This window comes from Chenopodium album, chromosome 15 (genome assembly GCF_948465745.1).
Source record: "Chenopodium album chromosome 15, dcCheAlbu1.1, whole genome shotgun sequence".
Taxonomy (NCBI): Eukaryota; Viridiplantae; Streptophyta; class Magnoliopsida; order Caryophyllales; family Amaranthaceae; genus Chenopodium; species Chenopodium album.
Window position 1 is genome coordinate 12,134,237 of NC_137848.1, and position 23,562 is coordinate 12,157,798.

At 32.6% G+C, this 23,562-nt stretch overlaps 2 protein-coding genes across 4 annotated transcripts; one reads left to right on the forward strand and one right to left on the reverse strand.

The window, feature by feature from the left end:
• Positions 1–1,640: 1,640 nt before the first annotated feature.
• LOC145580823 (ARGOS-like protein) lies at positions 1,641–2,078 on the forward strand. The gene has a single exon (XM_081637917.1). The coding sequence runs from the start codon at positions 1,641–1,643 to the stop codon at positions 2,076–2,078; it is 438 nt and encodes a 145-aa protein (XP_081494043.1).
• Positions 2,079–8,134: 6,056 nt separating this feature from the next.
• LOC145582960 (ankyrin repeat protein SKIP35-like) lies at positions 8,135–16,455 on the reverse strand. Of its 3 annotated transcripts, XM_081640032.1 has the most exons (5): positions 16,241–16,455; positions 15,926–16,002; positions 14,797–15,446; positions 13,935–14,367; positions 8,135–9,438 (listed from the first exon to the last, which is right to left on the reverse strand). In XM_081640032.1, exons 2-5 carry the CDS (start codon positions 15,926–15,928, stop codon positions 8,632–8,634), a joined length of 1,893 nt encoding a protein of 630 aa, XP_081496158.1. In that variant the 5' UTR covers positions 15,929–16,002; positions 16,241–16,455; the 3' UTR covers positions 8,135–8,631. The 3 variants fall into 3 exon arrangements, with proteins under 3 accessions (XP_081496158.1, XP_081496159.1, XP_081496160.1); XM_081640033.1 differs by having other exon boundaries at positions 14,797–16,002; XM_081640034.1 differs by lacking the exon at positions 16,241–16,455 and adding an exon at positions 16,101–16,144 and having other exon boundaries at positions 14,797–16,002.
• Between the last annotated feature and the right edge of the window lie 7,107 nt (positions 16,456–23,562).

Genomic DNA, 23,562 nt, shown 5'->3' on the forward strand with positions numbered 1-23,562 from the left:
TAAAAAAAAACAAAAAAAAAACCACTAATCCAATTAGTGGTTTATCTAAATAAAAAAATCACCTTATAAAAAAGATGTCTCTTTTATAGTATAAAGTAAAACCGCTATTTAAGGTAATTTTGGTTTTTTTTATATAAAAAAAAATGTGAAAATCTGACTTCTTTTAGTAATTTTTATGGAAATCACTCACAAAAACAAGACTTGAAACACGAAATTGACATAACAATTACCTTGACGCAACAAATCATCCTTAAAAAAAATCTTGGATCATAGAACCCAAATCAAAATATAACCCGACCAACAAATGACCAGAACCAAAACAACAATTTGGGCACATCTAGTCAAATTCGAATAGTTTACTTCTCATCATACTTTGATGTTGAATTGAATTAGCAGCCCATAGAATTATAACAGTGGAGTAGTATAGTATTATCAATCAATTGTAGGAATAAAAGTGGAATTTGAATTGACTTATCCTCTTCTGCTTAAAACCGAGTAACAAAAAAAACCATAAATATTCTAATAATACTGGCTATCACAAGTATTAATTAACTAATATTAAAAAGATTTAATCACTAAAAAAGGAAAAATGAAGGTGGTAAGTTTTTGTCTAGGGGTGAAGAACCTTTGAAAACATCACCCCTTTCAAATTTCCAAAATAATCAAGTTGTGATTTCAATTTTTGTCAGCAACCCCACTTGTTTTGGGAAGTTCACTGCATCCAACCTCCCTTTTTCTAAAACAAACCCACCATTTTTACTCTTTCATTTATATTTCTATAATTATATACTTGTATATATATATACAACTCTTTTATGCTTTCATTTTTCTCTTATTCTTTTCATTCTTTCTTCAAATTTCTCTAATACCCACTTCATTATTTCCATCAAAGATTCAAACTTTAATTCCTTTTATTTTCTGGGGTTGATTAAATTTGTTCTTTTCTTCTTTGTTTGGGATTTTAAATTGAATTTTATTGAATTTATCGGGAGGAAAATAAAAGGGTTTCTGGGTTGAGATGCTAAAGTTGCTTAGTTCAATCTCAGGAAATTCTGTTTCTACTTAATCACAGGTACTTAATTAAACCTTATTTTCAATTTCTTGGATTCCTTTGAATTATATGGTGATTTAGATGATTTTGTTGTATGGGTTTGTTTTTGTTAGTATTTTTGGTGATGGGTTTGTGAATTTTTATTAGTATTTGATTGATATTGATATATTTGGAGCAATTCCTTTTAATCTTAATTTAATTACAAGTACTTTTATATAATAAGCTGTTAATGTCTGATTATGACAACTTAATTTGTTTGAAAATGTTGGTGTGTGAATGTTGATTTTGCTGTTATTTGTATGATTCTGGTGATTTTTGTCTAATTTTTTCATCCATTTTGGAATTGCAGTGGTACATTTGCAAAATCATCAAGAGTTCTTGGTTCAACATTGACATCAGCTCAAATTGAAGAGAATCTGTCAAAAAATTTATTGAATTCTTGATCAAAAAATCTGGTTCACGTTTGCAATCGAAAGTTCTGAACTAAAATTTGAGAAATTGTTCGGTTTTGGTGTGTTGTTGGCATTACAAATTGGTTCTTGATCAAATCTGGAACACATTGTGAGAAATAATTCAGGGTTTAGATTAAATGATTAGAGAACTTGGAGAAACAGATTGGAAATTGCCAAAGAATTTATTTGCATTGCGAAATCATTGCTCCGAATCAGTAGTAATGGAAGCTAGAGTTAGAAAAAATGTAACTTCTACAATGAGGGAAACAAGTAACACAAACATGAGGAACACATATAGTACTCCTATGAATGCAGGAATGATGGGGAGGGATAGAGATTATCATCGATCGTTTTCGCAAGGGACCGGGAAGAAGGCATTGCGAGGGGGCTATTTCGGTTTAGAATCAATGTTTCTACTCGTCTGCCTCACCGCCTCGTTGTTGATTCTTCCATTGATACTACCACCATTGCCTCCACCGCCGTTTTTGCTACTACTTGTACCTATTGGCATTCTTGGACTGCTTATGATCTTAGCATTCATGCCTTCTAATATTAAAAACTTGACTTATATGTAAATTTAGTTGTGTTTAGCTTGATCCTTGTTAGTCCTTGTCTCTATAGTTTAACTTTGTATCTCTTTTTCGCCTTGCTAATCGTTGGAGGGAAGAGAGATAGGTTGCAAATTCAATTTTCACTTGAGAATTTGGTGTAAAGATACATGTAAGAAGAGTTTATCATATAAAGGCCTTTCAGATCAACCATTTTGTATGGTAAATTACTGAATGTGCTTGATTTTAGTTGCATTATGATGAATGTGAGATACAGCATACAATAAATAGTTGAAAATCACTTGATAGATTTGGTAAATGTTCATATTACACAATTGATGTTTATAACACTCTTAGAAATACAGCCGGTTATGGATTATCAGTTTTACAGAACATTTAAAAAGTTGGATTTCTCGAACATAACACGGCAATGGTGGGTAGAGGTGGGCATCGGATGGCCCGTGCAGCCTTGCTAGCCCCCATTTTGTGTCTGCGGACCTTGTGCTCAAGTGGATCATGTTTAAAATGAAGCAATTAAATTTGTGCCATTGCCCATCGGGGTGATGTTTCATAAACATTGCTCATGCATGACCTGGTCCATGTGTTGTTTTGTACTACACTATCGGCCACTATAACTATCTTTAGATTTTTCTTTTGATTCGGTCAAAAATAAGCGAATTGAAATGCTAATTGACTCGTTATACTCAGGTTCATACTAAGTTTTGTAAATGACGTTCATGTATGACCTATAATCCATCATACCTATTGTGTCAGGTTGTTATGAGAGGGGCATTTTATGTCAGCCAGACCCATGCCTAATCTTAATTGCTTGCAATGATATGGCGGGCGTGGCGTGGTGCCCAACAACATGTTATTTACGTGTGTCTTAGTGCATGTCCCAAAAGCTAATACTTCGTATACAAAGTACTAGAAACTAAAAGAACATAGCTCGAGTTAATGGAATGAAAACAAATCAACATAACCAACAAACTTGAGCATATAATCTCTCCACAAGATGTCAAGATCCATCGAGTTCGAGGCCAAACTATGCCACTTAAAACCTCCAATTAAATAGCTCAACATAGTTTTTTTTAGTATGAAGAAAATGGCTAAATAAACTTTGCAAAAAATATAAGTTTATTTATCTTTGAGATAAACTTTTTTTTTTTAATCAAATGATATTTTTTTTAAAATAAATAAATAACTTTTTTTTACTACTGACTCACAATTAATGGCAACAGATATAATTAATGATTTAAGGCTTGTTCACTTCAGGTTAATTTTAGCTCAATTCATTTCAGCTCCTAATTTCCTTCTCTTATAAAATATTCATTTCAGCTCAATTCAGTTCAATTCATTTCAGTTTAATTCAACTCCAATAAGTTCAGTTCAGCTCAATCCAGTAAATGTGAACAGACCCTTAATTACCAAAATACAATGTACTATAATAAACAATTTTTGTTTATTGGTTTATCACAAAGATAAACTTGAACATGTTCATAAACAAGTGCATAACTAGACAACTTTAAAATATACAATGTATTTAAATTAGAGTAATAAATATTACTCCATATTATATTACTAAATGTTACTCCATACTCCGTATTATATTACCCGCATTCTAGGGTTGGTAGGGGTGTGAATGGATCAATGGATGGTGCGTGAAATGTGATCCTAAATATACTCCATAGTAAAATAAGATAATTAACGCTAAAAATAGGTTCTTGTAAGTGATCAAGTGCTCTGCAAGATAAGGATATTAAGCATTAGGGTTTTTTTTCTTTTTTTCTTTTTCTTTTTCGGTCCACATTTTTTTTATTTAAGAACATAACATTAATGTTTGACCCCTCTTAACATTATTTTGTTTGTAGCACCCACTACCACATTCACTTGTAGAATAATAGTAGAATAGATCCAACATGGTGTCAGGGCCGTAGCAATGATTTTGGGGGCCCTGTTCCAAATTGAAAAGGGGCCCTTAATAATGTGAAAATTATACATTTTTTTTAATCTATAATTTAGGCAATGCACAATTTTCCTATATATATATGTTGCAAAATGAAAATGCTTGCAAGATCGAAATTGATTTCTCATTGCCATTGTTATGGAACAAAATTAGTTTGAATTTGACTGAGTTTAATTTTTTTTTTTTTTTTTTTCCGTTGAAAATCCTTAAATGGGTGAATATCCAATATAATTTTTGGTGTTTTCCATAGAATTGATTGATGTAATTATGGAGAAATTTGGAAAATTAGAGAAATTAATATGGAAGGTTGAAAAGGGGGGAAAATAATGAGGAAGATTAGCGTGAATGTAGCTAACTCATTTATTGTTAATTAAATTGCTCTTGATATTCCAAAAAAAATGAATATGCGCATAGTATGCTCAGGCTTGGCATTATAACTTATAAACAAGGAGTTTAGCCTTTTTTTTTCTTTTTTTAGTCAGAATAAAAAATAAAAAAATGGGCCCCTTTAAATTGGGGGCCCAGTGCAAAGGGGCACCTTGCACTTGCTGTTCTACGGGCCTGCATGGTGTTAATGTTATGTAATTAGCCTAAAAATAGCAAGTGGAAATTAAAAAATGATTAGCAACATGGTTTGTTTCTTCTAAACAAGGAAAAGGAACCGACCATGCTTCATAATTGTTGTACATTATGAGGGCACCCCCTCTAATTAATGGAATCTATGCATTACTTGTAATAATTAAAAGTTATACAATCTAATTATCGTCATAAATGGAAGTAACCAGCCTGTTTGCTTCTAAAGATGGAAAAGGAACCATGGTTTAAGATTTGTATTATTCTTCTAATTCATAAGATTTGGTCAAAAGCTATGGATATAGACATTAGTGCAATGTTCTTATAGAAAACATAAAGTCAAACCATTTGATTTTGAGAAACTACAAGAAAGATAATTTATGGGCATGTAAATACGTAATGTAATGTACCATAATATATTAATATCATATCATATCATATGGTCACTTTAGTTCATGTAACTTTTTGCTTTCTACATAGTATTTTCTAATGTACCATATACGGATTAGAATTTCTCAAACAAAGGAGGTGGCCATGTAAAATTTTCTACCACCAGCATAGTTTGGTCTAGTGGTCAAGTTTGTATCTCACAACCAAGAGCTTGTGGGTTCAAACCTCATTAGAGACACTTTGGGAGTAGGGATTCCCTTACCCTTCCCTCTTACTTCCAAAGTATCTAGCCCGCTAACCCGGGTCAGGAGGATATGTGAAAGGTTTCGACCCGATAGAGCCATTCTCCTTACCAACCAAAAAAAAAAATGTAAAATTTTCTACTAGATGAATAGAATATTATAATAGCAATTTTTGTGAGAGCGAGGTATATCTCAAGTTTTTAGAGCTTCTCTTTCGGTTTCAATACGGAGTAGTAAATTAAAAGAAAATTTTATTTGTTTGAGAAAATTGGGGCACTGATAAGGGGTAGATCAAATCGAATCTGATCGTAGGTGATATCCTATCATATGATATGATGTATCCTTTTATGCATTGGGACCCTAAACTAAAGGAAAAGTACATGTTATTGGTTGATTATATTTTGGCTTAACCAAATCTTGATTGATCCTAATCAATCAAATCTTTATGATATTTTAAACGTATCATTATCCCTAAACATTTTTATTAAACTTTAAATATTTAACGAATCCCTCTATGATTTACGTAATCTCGTCATTTTGCGTTACATTTGACTTAGCCTTCGATCTAACAAACATCACTTGGTTGGTGGTGTTGTATGTGCAGAGGGATTTCCGGTGGCTATGAGATTCACCAAATATCTACTACAAGTATGACATTATCCTTAAGCTAATATAAAACGATGACATTATCTGCTAGTATAATAACAAAGGAGTTTTATACTTTTATGGAGAATGATTTAATTATATATATGTCTAATTTGATTATAATCTTCAAATTATATACTCTTATTATATAGGACTTTTTGTGAAGAGATACCTTATATAATTCAGTTTTTGTGAAAAACTACCTTATTATAAAAATTCAGTTTTTGTGAAAAACTACCTTATTATAAAAATGTGGTAAGAAGCTACATTATAAACACTAGGTGTTGTAAGTAACTATCTTATAAAACATTTAATGTTGTAACAAGCTACCTTTTGACAGATTATTGCATTGAATTTGGGACGTTTAATGACCCATTTTCAATTATTTTTTCTCCTTTTTCCACCCAATTTCTCCATAGCCCCCTTATTACCCCTCTTTCCCCTTCTCATTCATTGTTAAATCAAGCACATGGTAGCAATTTACAACATTTAGTTTTTTTAAGGTAGTTTCTTATAACTACTCGTATGTGAAGCATAAATTTGTGTTTTTACATTGTTCCTCCAACACTTTGACCAAGGTTTAATACAAATACTACCTCCTTTTCATATTATTTGTAACGATTAGACATTCTTCATCTCTATTTTACGTCAAATCGTTGCAAATAATATGAAATGGAGGTAGTATATAAAATACTACAATCATTTTATCATAAATTTGACTTTTTACATTGTTCCTCCAAGCTCCAACGTAGTAATATTTATCATTTTAATTGTTGTTGAGTTAGTTTCATTAAAAACATGTCTAGTCAAAATCCTACAATCACATGTATTAAGAAACAAATATTGCAAAAACAATTGACATGAATAGATGAACTTGACATTATTTTATGTTAAATTTAACCACACAATAGCATGGTCGAATATTAAGGGAGGTTCGAGGTTTGTCGTTAGAATAAATACGTCACATTGAGTGGTTATGGTTAGGGAGGAAGGGACAAGGCCAAGGGGGGTAATTGGTTAGAGGGGGAGGGGTGGTGGGAGGGAGTGTGTGCATAAAATGTGCAAATAGTAGTGTGACTTGTGAGGAAAGGAAGGGAATGGGGTGTTGCCATTTTAGGACGGTGGAGAGTGGAAAGAGGTGGGTAGCTAGTGATCATGTGAAGGAGAGGGTTGCTTTAAGGACAAGATTAGATAGAATAGATGAAAGGTGTGAGCCATTCATTCAAGTGGATTATTGTGATTATGAATGTAGGGCTTCTAAGAAACTCTAGAGATTATTTATTACAATCTAATCTTCTAAATTAGGGATGGTCTAACTGGATATCTAATCTGATTCAATCTAAACATTGATCAAACATTTGAAAATTCCGAATTGGGAAAAATTCGTTTGAATAAATCTAAAATAATAAATATCCTCTTTGAACATTTTGAACATTAAAAATTAGATTGGATTTTTGTCCTTTTAAATAAAATATCAGACTTCAAATCCAGCCTGAAACATCTGAAACATAAAATAGTTGTATAAAATAACCTAAATTTCAAATCAAATCAAGGGAACCAAATAGGAATTACCCACCACTAGACATAATATATACAACATCATCAGCAAATTAATGGATCTAAATTATATTTGCAAGTAACATTAGACGGGTTTAGGGTTTGAGTTAAATGGATAATAAACACATTTTAAAGACCGAAAATAGTTTCCTTATTTCTATCATTAGGTTTAAACATAAACCTAACTTCTTTTCTTTTTTTTTAACGAAACATAAGTAATTAAAAGTGTGCATAAAAATACATAATTTTAAGTACATTATACAACTTGTTACGAAGTACGTGTATATAAAGGTGTCAAAATCCGATCCAACCTAAAATCAACCTGAAATAGATTCTAAATCAAATGGATACAACAATTTAACATGACTTAAATTTGCAATAGACTAGTGACTCAAATTTCACCGAATCCAACGCGACCACCTGAATTGACACCTATAGGACTTTTAAAATCTTAATTAACTTTGGAGCTGTTAAAGTTGTAAATCAAAACAACATAGAAAAATAAGAAGAAACCTGAAAAAAATTTAGGTGTGTGTGCAACATTAAGACCCCACACGGCCATACCACACCACCCCCACCGGCCCACCAACAAAAAGTAAAAGACAAGAATATGGCCCATATCACGAGTATTATGTATTAATATTCATCAAATTATTTACCAATAATTATTGCATTTTTCAAATAAAAAAAAACAAATAAGTCCAGGCATAAGCATGTGCAACAAGAATAATAATTTCAGACTAAAAATTGAAGCTCATTGAAAAAGCAAGGTGACAATTCCAGGCACCTGACTTATAACCAAGTTGAAGTGAAACAGACTAGTACAGCCATTAGATGGACCCTCAATCCCTCACATAAGCATAGTAGCTAAATATACATGGATACCACCACCCCCCGGATGTCGTAACCGACCCATCCGTCTCTTTCTACAGTACATGTGATTTTTCTTCTAATTTACATTGTACATAGAATGCACATGGACCAATATCATTATCATAAGTTGACACACCGAGAGGAAGTGTGGATGAGGATTGAGGAGTGACGGAGAGACTCTTGGAAGCTAGCTATATGTCAGCGGCAGCAGCCTCAAAACCCTTGCTAACAATGTGATCTTACTTATTTTTCCTATGGTATGAAGTTAAAAAGGAGAAAAGAAAAGGCAGCATCTGCAAACCTGCAAGTTGCGGTTGCTGATGGCGTTTTATGCTTAGCTTGTTGAATACATGCCGGGCAAAAATGGTCGAAGATGGTGCTCTAAGACTGCTAAAAGCTCATGACATTGGCTTGCATCTCCAAGTACCCCACCTCCAAGCCTCCTGACGGCTTCCACAAGTTGACCTCTCAGCTTTTGAGATAACAAACACCCACCTGCCTTCACGCTCTCTCTATACACTGGCAAGTAGGCGATTGCCACCCTCAACGGTGGAGGAAGATCTCCAAGGCAAAGAGGAGATTCTCCTCGGTTTAAAATTCTAACCATGTTAACAAAATGTTCTTGGCCTTGTAACAAGCCATCCGTGAAGGCATCTTCCGACCACTGCTCCCGGAGAAATGTACGAAGCTCGGGAGCAACTGAATCGTCCTCTGACCGAGCAATGCTATCTGCAACAGCATATGTGCCTGTTGGATCTCCTAAAAAGTCTGAGCGGAGAAGAAAAGCGACTCCCTCAAGGGACCCACCACTTCTCTCTCCAGCTGCTTTGAGGATTTCAATGCTGAGTGCGGTAAGAACATGTTGTGGTACTTGGGGAAGAAGGTAAGAAGCAACCTCGACTTGGCTGCTTGAGGTGGCAGCGGTCAGCGCAAGACATAGTTCCATGTCTTGGCAACCTCTACCAACAAACCACTGGACAACTGGCAAACACCCCCTCTCGGCTGCTCGCATTAGAGGTCCTAAAAACGCCATGGCATTACCTTCTTCTACCAAACACTCCATTGTGTTGATCTTGCCATAATGAGAAGCAAAACCCAAGGCCAGATCAACGTCCACATCCAAACTGTTACGCTGAGCAATCTAGGAGAACAAAAAAAATAAGCCACACGTTACTACGTATTAAAATAAACTAATGAACAATATTTATTAAAAAAAATCATAAACTTTGACAATTTAATTATTTTGACAAGTAATTGTAATTCCATGTAGTTGACAAAACTGCATAAACGGGACAATAAGCAAGATTCAAGCTTTCGCTAATTGTTAGTATAAACTAAAATGTGATCTATCTCGTGCCAGAAAACTGTGAATGAGAATTACATATTCAATACATGATACCCATTAACCGGAAAAGGAAAGCCATTAACTCCCAATACGTCATTTAAAGTAATTAAGCCATTGCCACGGCTTCTATCAAGTTATAAACCAATAGTCAACAAAACAAAGTCTATAAGTGAAATAAAAGAGCCTTTGAAAGACCCTAACGACCTAACCTATAAAATCTACTAAAATGAAGCAACTACCACTGTAAGAGAAATTAGTTCTAAGCACCCAGACTCTGAAAGAGACTCGACAGAATAAGCTTATCTAGTCACCAAATAATTTAATGTTGACTAAGAGACTTGTAAACATTCTATTGTAGCAGACAATGAGACCAGAATACGTAGCCCTATGAATGATATGATATGAAAGTATAAACTCTCCCCAACAAAAAACCTAAAATACTGAGTTTGGCTGACAAAGAAAAACACGCAAAAAGAGGGGGGGGGTAGGGAAGGAACTTTATACTACATTTTACATATGAACAATTTCAGAAGGATATGGAATAAAGACGGGCAAGGAATTAAAACCTAATCCCGCCTAGTGGAAACAGAAAGTACATAAAAACACAAAAATTGCACCAGCCTTCATAAGATTTCAGCTTTCTAATTTTCTTCCCCGACCGGGCATGAAAATCCAATAAGAGATTGCAACTTGGCTCTTATATGTGGAAAGCAATAAAAATTAAGACCCCAAAATTGCCTAGCAGCCCATTGACATTAAGCCCAAATATATACTAAAAACACTGTCCTAAAAGCCTAAGCAAGCCAGAGGCTGTCCATCCCTAACCAACAAGTTAACAATAACATGCCCAATCAACACTTGCATAACGACACTGATCACCCTTCTAATCTACTCAATACTTCTGATTTTCTCTATGCGTTAAAGTTGAGAGAAAAAACTATTGGAGGATTTCTTGAGGCATCCCAATTAACACTCTTATAAGGTAATAAATCACCACGCAATTGGGCTCTAGTATAAATTTAATCAACCCTTATCCCTCATCTCCGCCGCCCTCACTTCACAAGTCTCTATCCCTCTTCTCCTTATCAAGATATATATAAACAGATACTATATCAGATAGCTTCCACCCTTCACACCTCATCCTTGCCAGGAGCCAGCCCACACTTCAAAGGTTTTTGTTCCTCTTTTTTTCCCCTAATTAGGCAGCATGATTCCGGTATTGACTATAGCATTGAAGTCCCAGATTTGGTATCACAGAAACACAGCGCATATAGACAAACAGTACTAATATATTCCTGTCATGCAGATTTCAGGAGTCAAGCCACGAACAGTAACAGGTAAGCTTTTCATCCAAGAATTTTGACTCGAATTGTGTTCAACAGCATACAGATCGCCTTATATCGATAACAGATCCAAATTTATTCATATAGATTGTCTGTGCATGTACAAATTTCCTGTGCAAGTTAACAACCATGAGAATGACCAAAACTGTCCTTTGATGGAGCTCTATAATTGTAGATCTATTTAAGAGCAGATGATCCATATTTTATCCATAATGATCCTCATGTTTCTGAATTCCCAAGACCAATGAAGATGTTCTTAAATCTCCCACTAAACATTCAGAAAGTAATAAACTTAAGAAAGAATAAAAAATCACAGATTGCAACATTTATAATAGTCACCAGGCAAAGATACAGAAATTCAGGATATGATAATCACTTAAAATTATAAAATAAACAATGAACATTTAGGGTCCAAGACTAGCTTTAGACACGTGTTATATTAAACCAAACTGCACCCAAACCATAACTCCCTTTACCCTTAAAAAATAAGTAACTAAAACCATAGAATGGATGTTTCAACTTAAATTCATTGCTATTGAAAAAAAATAAGGTTCATCATTAAAAAGCGATCATATACATGGAACTTTATCATCATGAGAAAGAAATTATTAACATATTTCTCGAATAAGTAAGTTCAACAAGGCACTGTTATTTTATGTATTAAACCAAAATTATTACTGATTTAGATTTTCCTGTTGTCTAGTGTTTTTATACAATGAAATTGATAGTTTTACAGATTTTTAAATTTTCGCTCATCTAAACTGATTTTTACCACCTGATTCTAACCGAACTATAACTTTTCTCCTATTCAACTGATTTTTACTAATTGAAACTTACTTATACAAATCAACACTAATATTAACTAATTGAAGACTGATTATGACTTATTATGATTGGTTTATACTGAAAATCATTTTTTGAGCCTTAGTCAACCTATGAATTGAACACAGATTTGAAATCTTTTGAATTACTATTTGACAGCACATTTCAACTTCAATCAGTGATGTGCAGACAATAGCTTAGAAATGCAAGTATCATTTTGAATGTTCCCTACAGCACTAGTACATAAAATCCCCTTAAACAGCGAAGGTCCAACAAAATAACAGGAGTAAAGCTTAGGTTATGGCACTTTGAGTAAGAGGCATCAACATACTAGGGGATTTTACTAAGAAATAACTTGAAAAAACAGATACATATTTCAAGTTGATATCCTGCACATCCTGGTAGAATATCATACACTTTTCTTTAATTTCTCCATTTTTCCACCATTGGTCTGATCTCTCACAAATATAACTTTCCCCCGCCTTAACCAAACTCATTGATCTCTTTCATACCAAGAGCCTTCTACCTGATCACTAACCCTTCAAGAAAATCCTGGTGCTGACAGTGATAACCTTCCATGCCCTATACAAACTTCATGCTCGCAGCTCTAATATCCTTCATACCAAATTTCTGTACTCAAGCCTTGCTCCTCATAGACCATCCCTTCAAAATCAGCCTACTTCCAGTAGCGATTAACCTTCCACTTCAAACAAACTCCTTGCTGTCTACTTAAATTTCTTTTAACCGTATCCGCCAACTCAAGCATTGCTCCTCAAAAACCATAATCCCTCTAGCTCAGCCTAGGATTAAAAAAAACTAGAAATTGTACGGCAAAAGTGTGAAGAGCACATTAAGGAGGACAAGTTTGTGGCACTCTTAGTATTTACACCAAGATCTCATTATGACTTTAGCACAAAGCCACAAAGATTTCAGAAAACCAAGATTCAATCTAGTAAAGAGGCATGGAAAGAAACAAAGCCTTCTAGAAATAAAAAAAAATAAAAAATAAAAAAAGGTCATGTAAGGGTGTCAATTTTTGTCATGCCAAACAAACAAAAAATGGTACAATCAGTGAGTGTAATGTGGTATCATGGTAGTGATGTCACTGCTGTGGTGACTGGTGATCAATCAGTTCTAGAAGTAAAAGAACCATTGTAAATTGAATCTAAAAGAAAAGGGCCACAGGAAGGGGGATTAACAATGTGGAAAGTTAGTGGTAGCAAAATCCCAGCAAACACATATTAAATTGAGAATTAACACTGCCACATGTTTAGTGTAGCACTAGGACAGCAAAGATTGTTACAGCTAAGAAGCCTTAAGCCATGAATAATAATCACTACATTAAAGATAGTGATTTGCTCCAGTGCTACAAAAGGTGTACAGCTAAGGTGACAATACATAGTTCATTAATGGCAGGGAGAAAGTGACAGAGATCCAATGATCAGATGCAACACACTGGATGGTTAAAGTTAGCATTTGGCAATGCTGCAAGTGCATTGCAATTGTTGCACAGCTGGAATCATGCTACTGATGGATAATTGGATATAAACACAAGGAATATATATAGTAAAATCCTAGGCACCACGCCACAACTAAACTGTAGTTCAAGTATAGTTTTTTATTTTATTTTTTTTCTCAAGCTAAAATTACTCCCTAACTTAAAAGGATTTAATGGTTAGTAATTGGTCATTTAGGCGTAGAAAATAAGCATATAAGCCAAACAAGATCCACCTTTGCCCTTGTGATCTTTGAGAACAGCACATGAAATACTAATTCAATAGTTTGATGAGTTGATATTTAAGTTCATTCTTTGTCCAACTTCGGATAAAGTCATAAAGATGCTGTTCTAGGCAAGCCTAATGTTTGAGTGCTCATCTAGACAAGATAGGACTTATCTTTCAACACTAGTGGATCTCTTAAAAACTTCAATAGTGGCCATGTAAGACTTTAAGAAGTCAAAATTAATAACGATACACTTTTCAAATAAAAGAGTAAGTCAAACGATAGCTATGATTTACTATGAACCTCAAAAAAAAAAAAAAAGTTTAGTTTGTGCACAACAAACAACAAACGGCATTTAAGGCAACAAAAGATAAAGTACTGTAAACAAAAGACAAAAGGAAATACCTGCAACAAAATACGCACTAACTCAGTGCTGCCAAAACGTGAGGCTTCAAGAAAACACTGGTTTACATTATCAGCACCACCCTCGACCAGCATACCAAGGAGCCCTTGTATAGCAGTAGCTGATGCTCCACAAGACCATCCAGGATCAAATGAACTACTAAACAAAGTAAGTGGGAAGCAAGCAGCATCAAAGGCCTCAGTAAAGTCCTTTCCGGTGAGATTGCTTCCAGCAAGATCAAGAAATATCTTAAAGGCAGACAGTTGAAGCTGTATTTCAGCAGCAGAATCACGATGCATTTTCTCTTTGTTCTCATGACACCGAGAATGAAAGCCAATGCATTTCAGAGCCCATTCAGTGAACTTTTGGACCTTAGCACCAGCCTCTGCCTTCAAAACATCATCACCATTGCATTCCTGAAGTCGCTCATGCAACCTAACCAAGTTTTATTGCACAGATTGAAGAAATAAATTAGATGTCTGCTGTGGTGTAGCAATAAGATGCAAAATCAGATGCTAAGGTGGCAAAAGAAAGACATCATCTTTTCTAGTACCTGGAAAGACCTTGTAATACCAAGCTACGGGAGGGGAGAGAATGAACACTTTGGTTATATAATAATAATTCATATTACAAGACAATAATTGCAAGAGCTTAATTCTATAAGTGCATAACTCTGTACCAAGATATCACCTCAACAATAAGAAATGAAGTGCTATGCTCAATAAGTGGGTAGACAAAAACAGCATAACCAACCCCTTTCCTTTTCACCAAATGACAAAAAGATGTAGCTCCTATTGTCTACAACGACTACAAGTCTACACCTTATAACAATTTAATGTCATTATATCAATCAAATGAAACTACCTTTGGGCCATCACAGTCACTGTATCTGCTAGGTCCATTGTTCGGCTCTGACATGCAGAGACACAAGATGCGAGAAATGAAGTTCGAAGAGCTGCTCTTGTGAAGTCATAAGCTCCATTAGCTATTATCTTCTTCACTAGTCCCGTAATACCATGTAACTCCTCATGTGTAGTAAGAAACCATATCGAATCCAATGAGATGCAAAGGAAATCATTAAGAGTTAGTGGATCAGCAAACAGAATCAAACTTTCTGCCAAGTCCCAATCATGAGAGCTCACAGCACTTTGAAAAAGTTTTCCCAGCTCAATCCTATCTTGTCTACTGAGCTTCTTTTCATTTCCTACACTACCTTTCTTCCCCACCTGAGAACTTGTCGTCACTGCCTTCGATTTCTGCTTCTTAGAACCATAGCATCCAACCTTGGACATTCCAGTGTCCTCCATATATAGCGGCCCTTCTCTTGCAAACACAACATTACTTCCCTCACCTAGCTCGGAAATTTTGCTTTCAATTTCAAACTTGGGACTCTCAGTTCCACCGTAATCAATTTCCATCTCAGAAGGCATCTGCTCCTCTTCTTTAATTTCAACCTTCAATCTCAACTCTTCCCTTCCCATGTCACTTTCCATCTTATACAGGAAAAAGATAACCTTTGAAACCACCCAAAAGACTGATCAGCTACAGTCAGTTGTTAACAATGAAACAGAACCACCATATCAAAACTATGACAAAACATTCAACAATCACAAAAATACCCAGAAAATATCTTCCTGAATCCCAACACTTTGTTTAAGTAATCTAATTTATCAGCTTCTACTTTCCCTTCACTTGAACCAATTGAAATAGAAAACGAATACTTCGAGTTACAACCAACTGAAATAGAAACTGGAATCGAAAAACGAATACTCAGAACTATGACATCCCTACTGAAGATCACTAAGATTAACGCAATCAAATGAAAAAAGATGCAAATCCTCAAACACCCTTCACTTGAGATAATCAGAAAAACTTGGAGAGTAGCAAAATCACACCATAAAAACAATAAAAATCCATCAAACCAAATGAAAAATTGAGCAAACCCAAAATCAAATTGCACCAGAGGATCTCAAGATTCTCAACTGAACAGTACCATATAAGCAAAACCCTAGAGCATCATCTCTTCAATTCTCTGATTATACAGCAAATTCTCAACGATCCAGCATCAACCTGAAATACCCAAAACAAGAATCTCATCAGGAAATAAAAAAAAAAAATATATTAAAAAGAATCAAAATAAATATATAAAGAAAGCAATCAAACCCAACCAAAAAAAGCCCATTTGCTAACGCAATCAATCAATTCAAAATTGTGAAATTTGAACAAGGGCAGAAATTAAAATGCATGAAATTTTGATTTTTATCAAAAAAAAATTAAAAAAACAGGAAATGGGTTTGTTCTTGCGAACCTGAAAATTTGCTTGGCAAAGAAGAGGAGAGAGAATGAGAGGTTGGCTTAGTAAAAAAAAAACCCAGAAAAACAAACTAAAATGGGTAATCTTTCCTTTATTCTTTCGAAAATAAAAAAGTAAATAAAATATTTAAAAAGGGGGTTTTTATTTTTATAATTAAATTAATTTTGGGCCTCTTGTTTGATTTTATTTGGGTGGGCATTCTTTAATTATTGATTCTTTGTTTGCATTTGCAGACGAACTGTTAGTGAAGTCAGACACCAAAATTGTTTTGTAATTTATTAATATTAATACTCCGTATAATATTATAACCTTATTCTATACTCTCTTCATATTTTATTACTTGTTATACAATATTTCTCTATATATAGAATTTTAAAAAAAATACTACGTAGTATTTTTTATAAAGCAATAAAATATGGAGTATCAAGGAGGTGAATTTGGTGCAAACAAAAGTATTACCCCTGTTTAGGTTTAGATTTCATTTGTATATATCAAATGGCTTTTTATTAATGAATTGTTATTTTTTTAAAAAAAAAACAAATTATTACTTCCGTTTTATATTGTTTGCAACGATTTGACATGAAATGTAAGTGAAAAATATATAATTATTACAAATAATTTAGAACTGAGGTAAGGGGTCCACTAGGAGAAAAGAAATTTGTAAAATATTATGAAAGGTTTCTTAAAAAAGAAATGAAGCAAGTAATACCGTAAAATACGGCTGCAAAATAAAGTAAAGCAAGTATTAAAACACGATCGTAAGAGAAAAGTAGAGCAAGTAATAAAATGCGGAAGTATAAACCTATTACAATACTCCATACATAGGTCCTGTTTGACAAAAGTAACGCTAGCGGGTAGCTGTTAGCAGTCGAGTAACGGATAGCTGTTAAGGTAGCGAGTGGCTATCAATTAGTAGTGGGTAAAGGTTAGCTGTCAAAGTAATGATTGATAGTATGAGTGTTTGGCAAAAGTAGCGGTTGTAATACTAAAATATATCAAAATTCATATAAATATTGTTTAAAAAGTGAAAAAAATTGTCAAACGCTACCCGCTACTTCTAAACGCTACTAATTTTAATGTTTGAAAAAAGCTACCTAAACGCTACCTCTATCGCTAACTGCTACTAAAACCGCTACCTTGCCAAACACTCTCAAATTTTTTGTAGTAGTGTTTTGACTGGTCAAAACGCTAACCGATACCTCAAACGCTATCACCAAATAGGGTCATATACTCCGCATCTAAATATGATTAAGATATTTGGGATGGATATAGAGTATACTAATAAATAATATTCCCTCGTTTTTTTTTTTTTTTGGCATCGCTTTCCTTTTATGGGTATTTTTTTTAAATACATGATTTCTAAATTTGGTAATTTTATGCTATATTTTATCATTTCTCTCTCTTATTTTAAACTCCACTCAAATTATTTTATCATTTCTTTCTCTTTCATGGTCACCACTTAAATAATAAAATATTTATCATTTCTCACATACTTTCTCTTTCATGGTCTATATTTTACCTTTACTATAATAATTTATTCATCCACTATCATTTATTTCTCTTTCACAGTCACCATTTAAATAATAAAAATATCTATCATCTCTCACATACTTTCTCTTTCCTGGCCTATATCTTACTTTTATTACAATAATTTATTAATCCACTCACAATATTATATTACTCTCCTAAAACTCCATGCATTTCAAAGTGATGCGAATAATAAAAATGGAGGTAGTACGAAGCACTTCGTAATAGTAATAATGTTCTATGATGCTTAGTAATTATTAGATGATGTAGTTTAAGTTTGGAGGGAAAAAAAAAAGTAATTTTATTTATTAGAAAATAATAATTAAAAAAAAAGAAAGTGAATGAGTCATGAAAATGAGAGTCACCCAAAGCTACGCCAAAGGACCTCACCACTTGGAAGTTTTAGGTTGGGATACCCTTTCGTGGGCTCCACCTTTGTTTATGCAATTGCTTTTTCCATTTCTAACCCTCCATTCTCATTTCTTCACCGTTTTTCGTTTATACCACCGGTGAAACTATTACGGTTTAAAATCGAATTGGACTGGAAACCAAATCAAATTATTAAAACGATTTGATTTTTTATAATTTAATTTGGTGCAGTTTGAGAAATAATAAATTTTGCAGTTTGGTTTTAATTTTAGGATTTGAAAAACCAAAATACAAACCTATATCTAAATATATTAACTATTACTAAAACAAAACATTGCTGACATCATCCACCCCTCATCTATCTTACGTGTCATTCTCACATTAAAAAAAAATTCTCCATTTCTATGCGTGATGTCATCAATTATTAACTTTTTTTTTAATCTACATTTTACATTATATATTTCAAACAAAAAATAATTGTCACTCTTTTACATAAATGATAAAAACTATTTTTTTTTTATGCACAATAATAAAATTATTTAGATCATGGAACGCAAGAGTATAATCTAGTTATAGCCTAAATATAATTTATCATTTCTCACATACTTTCTCTTTCATGGTCTATATTTTACCTTTACTATAATAATTTATTCATCCACTATCATTTATTTCTCTTTCACAGTCACCACTTAAATAATAAAAATATCTATCACCACTTAATGACAAAATTATTTATGTCTAGACTCTAGTATAGGCATCTATTCCTACACCCCTCCTAAACAATGCGTTTAACAACCTCCCCCATATATCCACTTTATGCAAATGCACAATAACATACTGCTTTACCCCTTATGTATACACCAAAAAAAATAAAAATCAAGCCACCATTGATCTCATTTCACTTCCTCTCTCCTCACCCATTTTCCGCATTTTCTCTCTCTACACCCAATTTTTGCATTTTCTAATTCGAAAATTTCTATGAATTTGTGAGAAAAAACAAAATGTTCAATTCAACAAATCAAGGTCAAAATTCGAAGGAGTAAGTTATTTTGTTCATATTTAAATCGAAAAAAAGTATAAACCCTAATTTTAACTTTTTTTTTTTTTGTTGCAATTGTATTACAGGAATGAACATCATCGAAGCATAAAACATGAAAAAAAGTATGAACCATTGCATTTTAGTAATTCTTACTAATTTTCGTTTAAAAACTAGTAACCTAAAGAAGTACATGCATTTTGATTTTTCAGTATGACGTATTTCATTATTTTTTCTTTTTTCTTTAATTTTTTTGCAGTGCGAAGGATATAGTTTTAGAGTAGAACATCAAATAATCTGGAGAAAAGTAAGCATTGATTTAATTAGTCTGTAGTGGTTTTTTTTTAATGAATGTTTATTTCCATTTTGATAAATGTACATTATATATTAGTATACAGTCATTCACAAAATAGATGATTAATATAAATGTTCGTTTATATATTACTACATAGTCATTATATTAATGTTAATTCTTTTTCATAGTTTAGAGTGAAAAATTATTTTGATGAATGCTCATTTGTATTTTGGTAGATGTTCAATCACATAAAAGTATATGGTTTTCACATATTAATTAATATACTATTTTTAGAATTTTGATAAATATTTATATTTTGGTCATCTTCTTCAAATATTTCATGCTCGGTTTAATTTTGAGTTTCAATATATGTCTTTTTTCATATGGATGTATGGTAAATCACATATTGATAGCTTCAAGAGTTATTCACGTATATATATTTCATTTTCATTGATTGATATCTCTCATAGGCATTTTAAAACTAATGCATGTTCATTTATATATTAATATATGTTCATTTTCAATATTCAATTATATAAATATGTTCATTTATGTATTAATAGTTGTTCATTTCCATATTAATGGATGATCATTTCCACACTAGCTAATATATGCTCATTTATATATTAATATATTTTCAATTCCATATCGATCATTTCAATTGTTATACTATTCATATTCATATGAAAATTGGGTCAATTCATTTCAACACTTAATCTAACTAATAATTCATTTGTTTTTGTCTATTAGTTAAACAAAGAATCGTAGATATATTGAGTTACACCACACAATAGCAACGAAAAAAAAATCTGAAAGACGGTAAAAATAAGGAAATCAAGAAGGCATGGATTCGCGCAACATGAACCAATAGCACGAGCTTGAATTTTTCGATTTTAGATCCAGAGTTCATTGTGTATAATAATACGTGTGGAGTTGTGTTGTATATTTTAATATCCAATATTTTAATTTTTGGAGATATACAATTTCTATTTGATTTTAATAAGAAGGAAATAAACTTTTTTTTTCCCAAAATACTATTACAAATCACATCCTTTAAAAACAAACATTTAAATAATCCTCATTAGAACAAATAAATCCTTTCATAGAAAATGAGTCATCCCTTCGCCTCTTACTCCTCCCAACTCTGATTCCAAAATCTTTCATAAAAGCATACTCATTATACATTTCATAGGCATCATCTTTAGAAGAAAATCGTTTCCCCCAAAAATCAAATTGACTTGCTTCGTTCTTCAAAAATACGGCATCCTCTTTTCTCACTGCAATAATTAAACATGTAACAAATGAACCCATACAGTAGCAATAATGGTCAATAAAAATAATTCATTTGATCAATTACAGTTAAATTATCACATGTAAAAATATAAATGATCATGTATAGTTACATAACTGGACATTATTTATGAAACTACAAAACAGTGATAAGCATTAAAAGTCACATGTACAACTTATAATTCCATAAACACAATTATATATATAAATGAATATTTATAATTGCATAATTGAACATCATTACAACAAAACAGAATAACAAATATTAAAATATGTTCACTAGTTAAAATATATATGAGCGTCTTTAAAAGAATAAAAATCATGAAATTCACATTTACAACATATACTTCCTCCGTTCCCAAAAGTTCGACTCATTTTGCATTTGTGCGGTCTCCAATGAATATCTTTGGCTATATACGAGTAAATATTATAAAAAGTTGATATTTGGAAAATTCATAATAAGGTGAATCTAATAAGATCACACATCCTAATTTATTCCTATTGTATGAAGCATAAACTATGGTCAAACTTATTTTATTTTGACCACATGAATAGTAAGTGAGTCGAACTTTCAGAAACGGAAGTAGTATATTCAAATACAACTACAATAAACCTATAATTTACTACGGATTACATACATTATTAAACATAAATGAACATTTACTATTACACAAGTGATCATTTTTTAACTAAGATTATTTTTTTACAACACAGCAAACTGATAAAAATAATCGGTTAGCAAAATTATAAAAATTATAGATGTTCATATAAGACGCACAAAATTGGAAAGGCAACAATCAAATAATAAGATTACAATCAAATTCCAAAATAAAATCAATAACACAAAAAGAATCAAATTAGAAGAATAATACAACCAAAACTATGAATCAACTAATAACAACAATAACAATACTAAAACCAGAGCACTATCACAATTAAAATCAATACAACAAAAACCATGACATCAAAACATTATAATCGCACAATTACAATCGAAAAACATAGCATTATCAAAATCGATTGATTGATTATCATTTAAAATACAAATTACTCACATTGATGCATAAACAAATAAAGTAATCCAACTCCAATAGGGAAAATTGACTCACAATCATGCTCAAATGCAATTGAGCTTGAGATCTCCATGGAACAAGAGAGAGAAAATTGACAAACAATTAGAAAAAAGAGGAGAGAGAAAATAAAATCAGTGAAAAATAGGAGAGAGAAAATTAAGAATTAGATCTATAAAATGTATATATGGTTTTCTTAAATGGAAAGTTAAAAAAAAAAAAGGAAAATGAAATCAGTGAAAAAAAAAACACGCAGAAGATGCCATATAAAACGACGTAGTTAGAAGGGGGTGTAGGGGAAGCTGTCTATCCTAGAGTGTAGTAAAAATTTTCATATCAACCACTATATAAGGATAGCTTCATTCTCCTCAACTTCCGATGTGGGAGCGGCATAGGAACAATTTCCCCTTCTTTTAGGAGCATGCGTGTTGAAGGCATAACAGAACATCGAAATAGGCTCCGACTCTAATACTATCTGTAACACCTCAGATGTACATGAGCCAACTAGTAGATATTGTCCTCTGAGGTACCTATCCCGTGAGGATTTGCTTTGGTGCAGAACCTAAGTCGTCTTACCCAAAAGACCTAAAAGTGTTGATTTATATTTCTTTCTTATTTATAAATCACAAACATTAATCAAAGTATGTCAAATTGTGAAAAAAGTGTTAATAACACTTAATAAAAATAGATGGAGTATGGATTTAGGTGTGTGCCTTGGTCCAAAAATCAGATTGGATAAGACCATGAATAGAATGGACCAAAACCAGAACCAAAATTTGTTGGGCCCAAAGATCAGAACGGACTTATTTCGATCTGGTTTTAGATCAATTGGACATGATTCTTATTTTTTTTTATTATTTTTAATTGCTAATGCACTAGTTAAATTTGAATCTAAGATCTTAGCGAATAAATAGGAAAATCTATTATATATATAGAATGACTTTGTTGACCTTATATACTAGAAATTTACTTCCTCCGATTCTATTTACTTTATTAATATTCCTAAAACAAAAATGTCATATTACTTGTCCGGTATTCTATTTGGCATGCTAGTGGTTGACAAAATTTCTAAATTACCCTCATAAAGTGCATGTAAATACAAATTTGGGGTAATAAAAGTAAAGTAGTAAACTATGTGCCCCAAGGATCACTGTATACACCTAAAAATGTCTTCCCAAAACCAAACCCGATGATGAACAACCTATCACCGCCATTATTGGTCAAGTTGAGTATTTAATCTTTGGAGTGCTTAATCCATATTTCCATTCAATACATTTAATAAACCAACCCAATTCTTAGCCCATTTCCCCAAACCATTACATATTTTCCTCTTTTCGTGTCCACATCACAAAATCGAGCTAATCTGATGTTGTGGTTATATAATTTTGATCCAAATATTATTTTGTTGGATAAGCCTTGAAATAAGCTTTCTGATGATATATCATAAGTCTAATTCCGATTTAAAACGAAGAAGATATGAGCAAAACATTAAACTCGGCCCAAAACCGACACCCTTTCACTAAAATGGCCATATATTAAGATATACAAATGATTTTAACTGGGTTGGAAAGTATACTTGATAAGCTTTCCAACGATATATTATATGCCTTATTTTGAGTTACGGATCAAAAGTTATCATAGTTTTAAAAACGCGTAAAAAACTGAAATTGCCGCACAACAGCTTAAACACCGCGTCATGGTACAAGCTGACGTGTCACGGTGCTTTCCC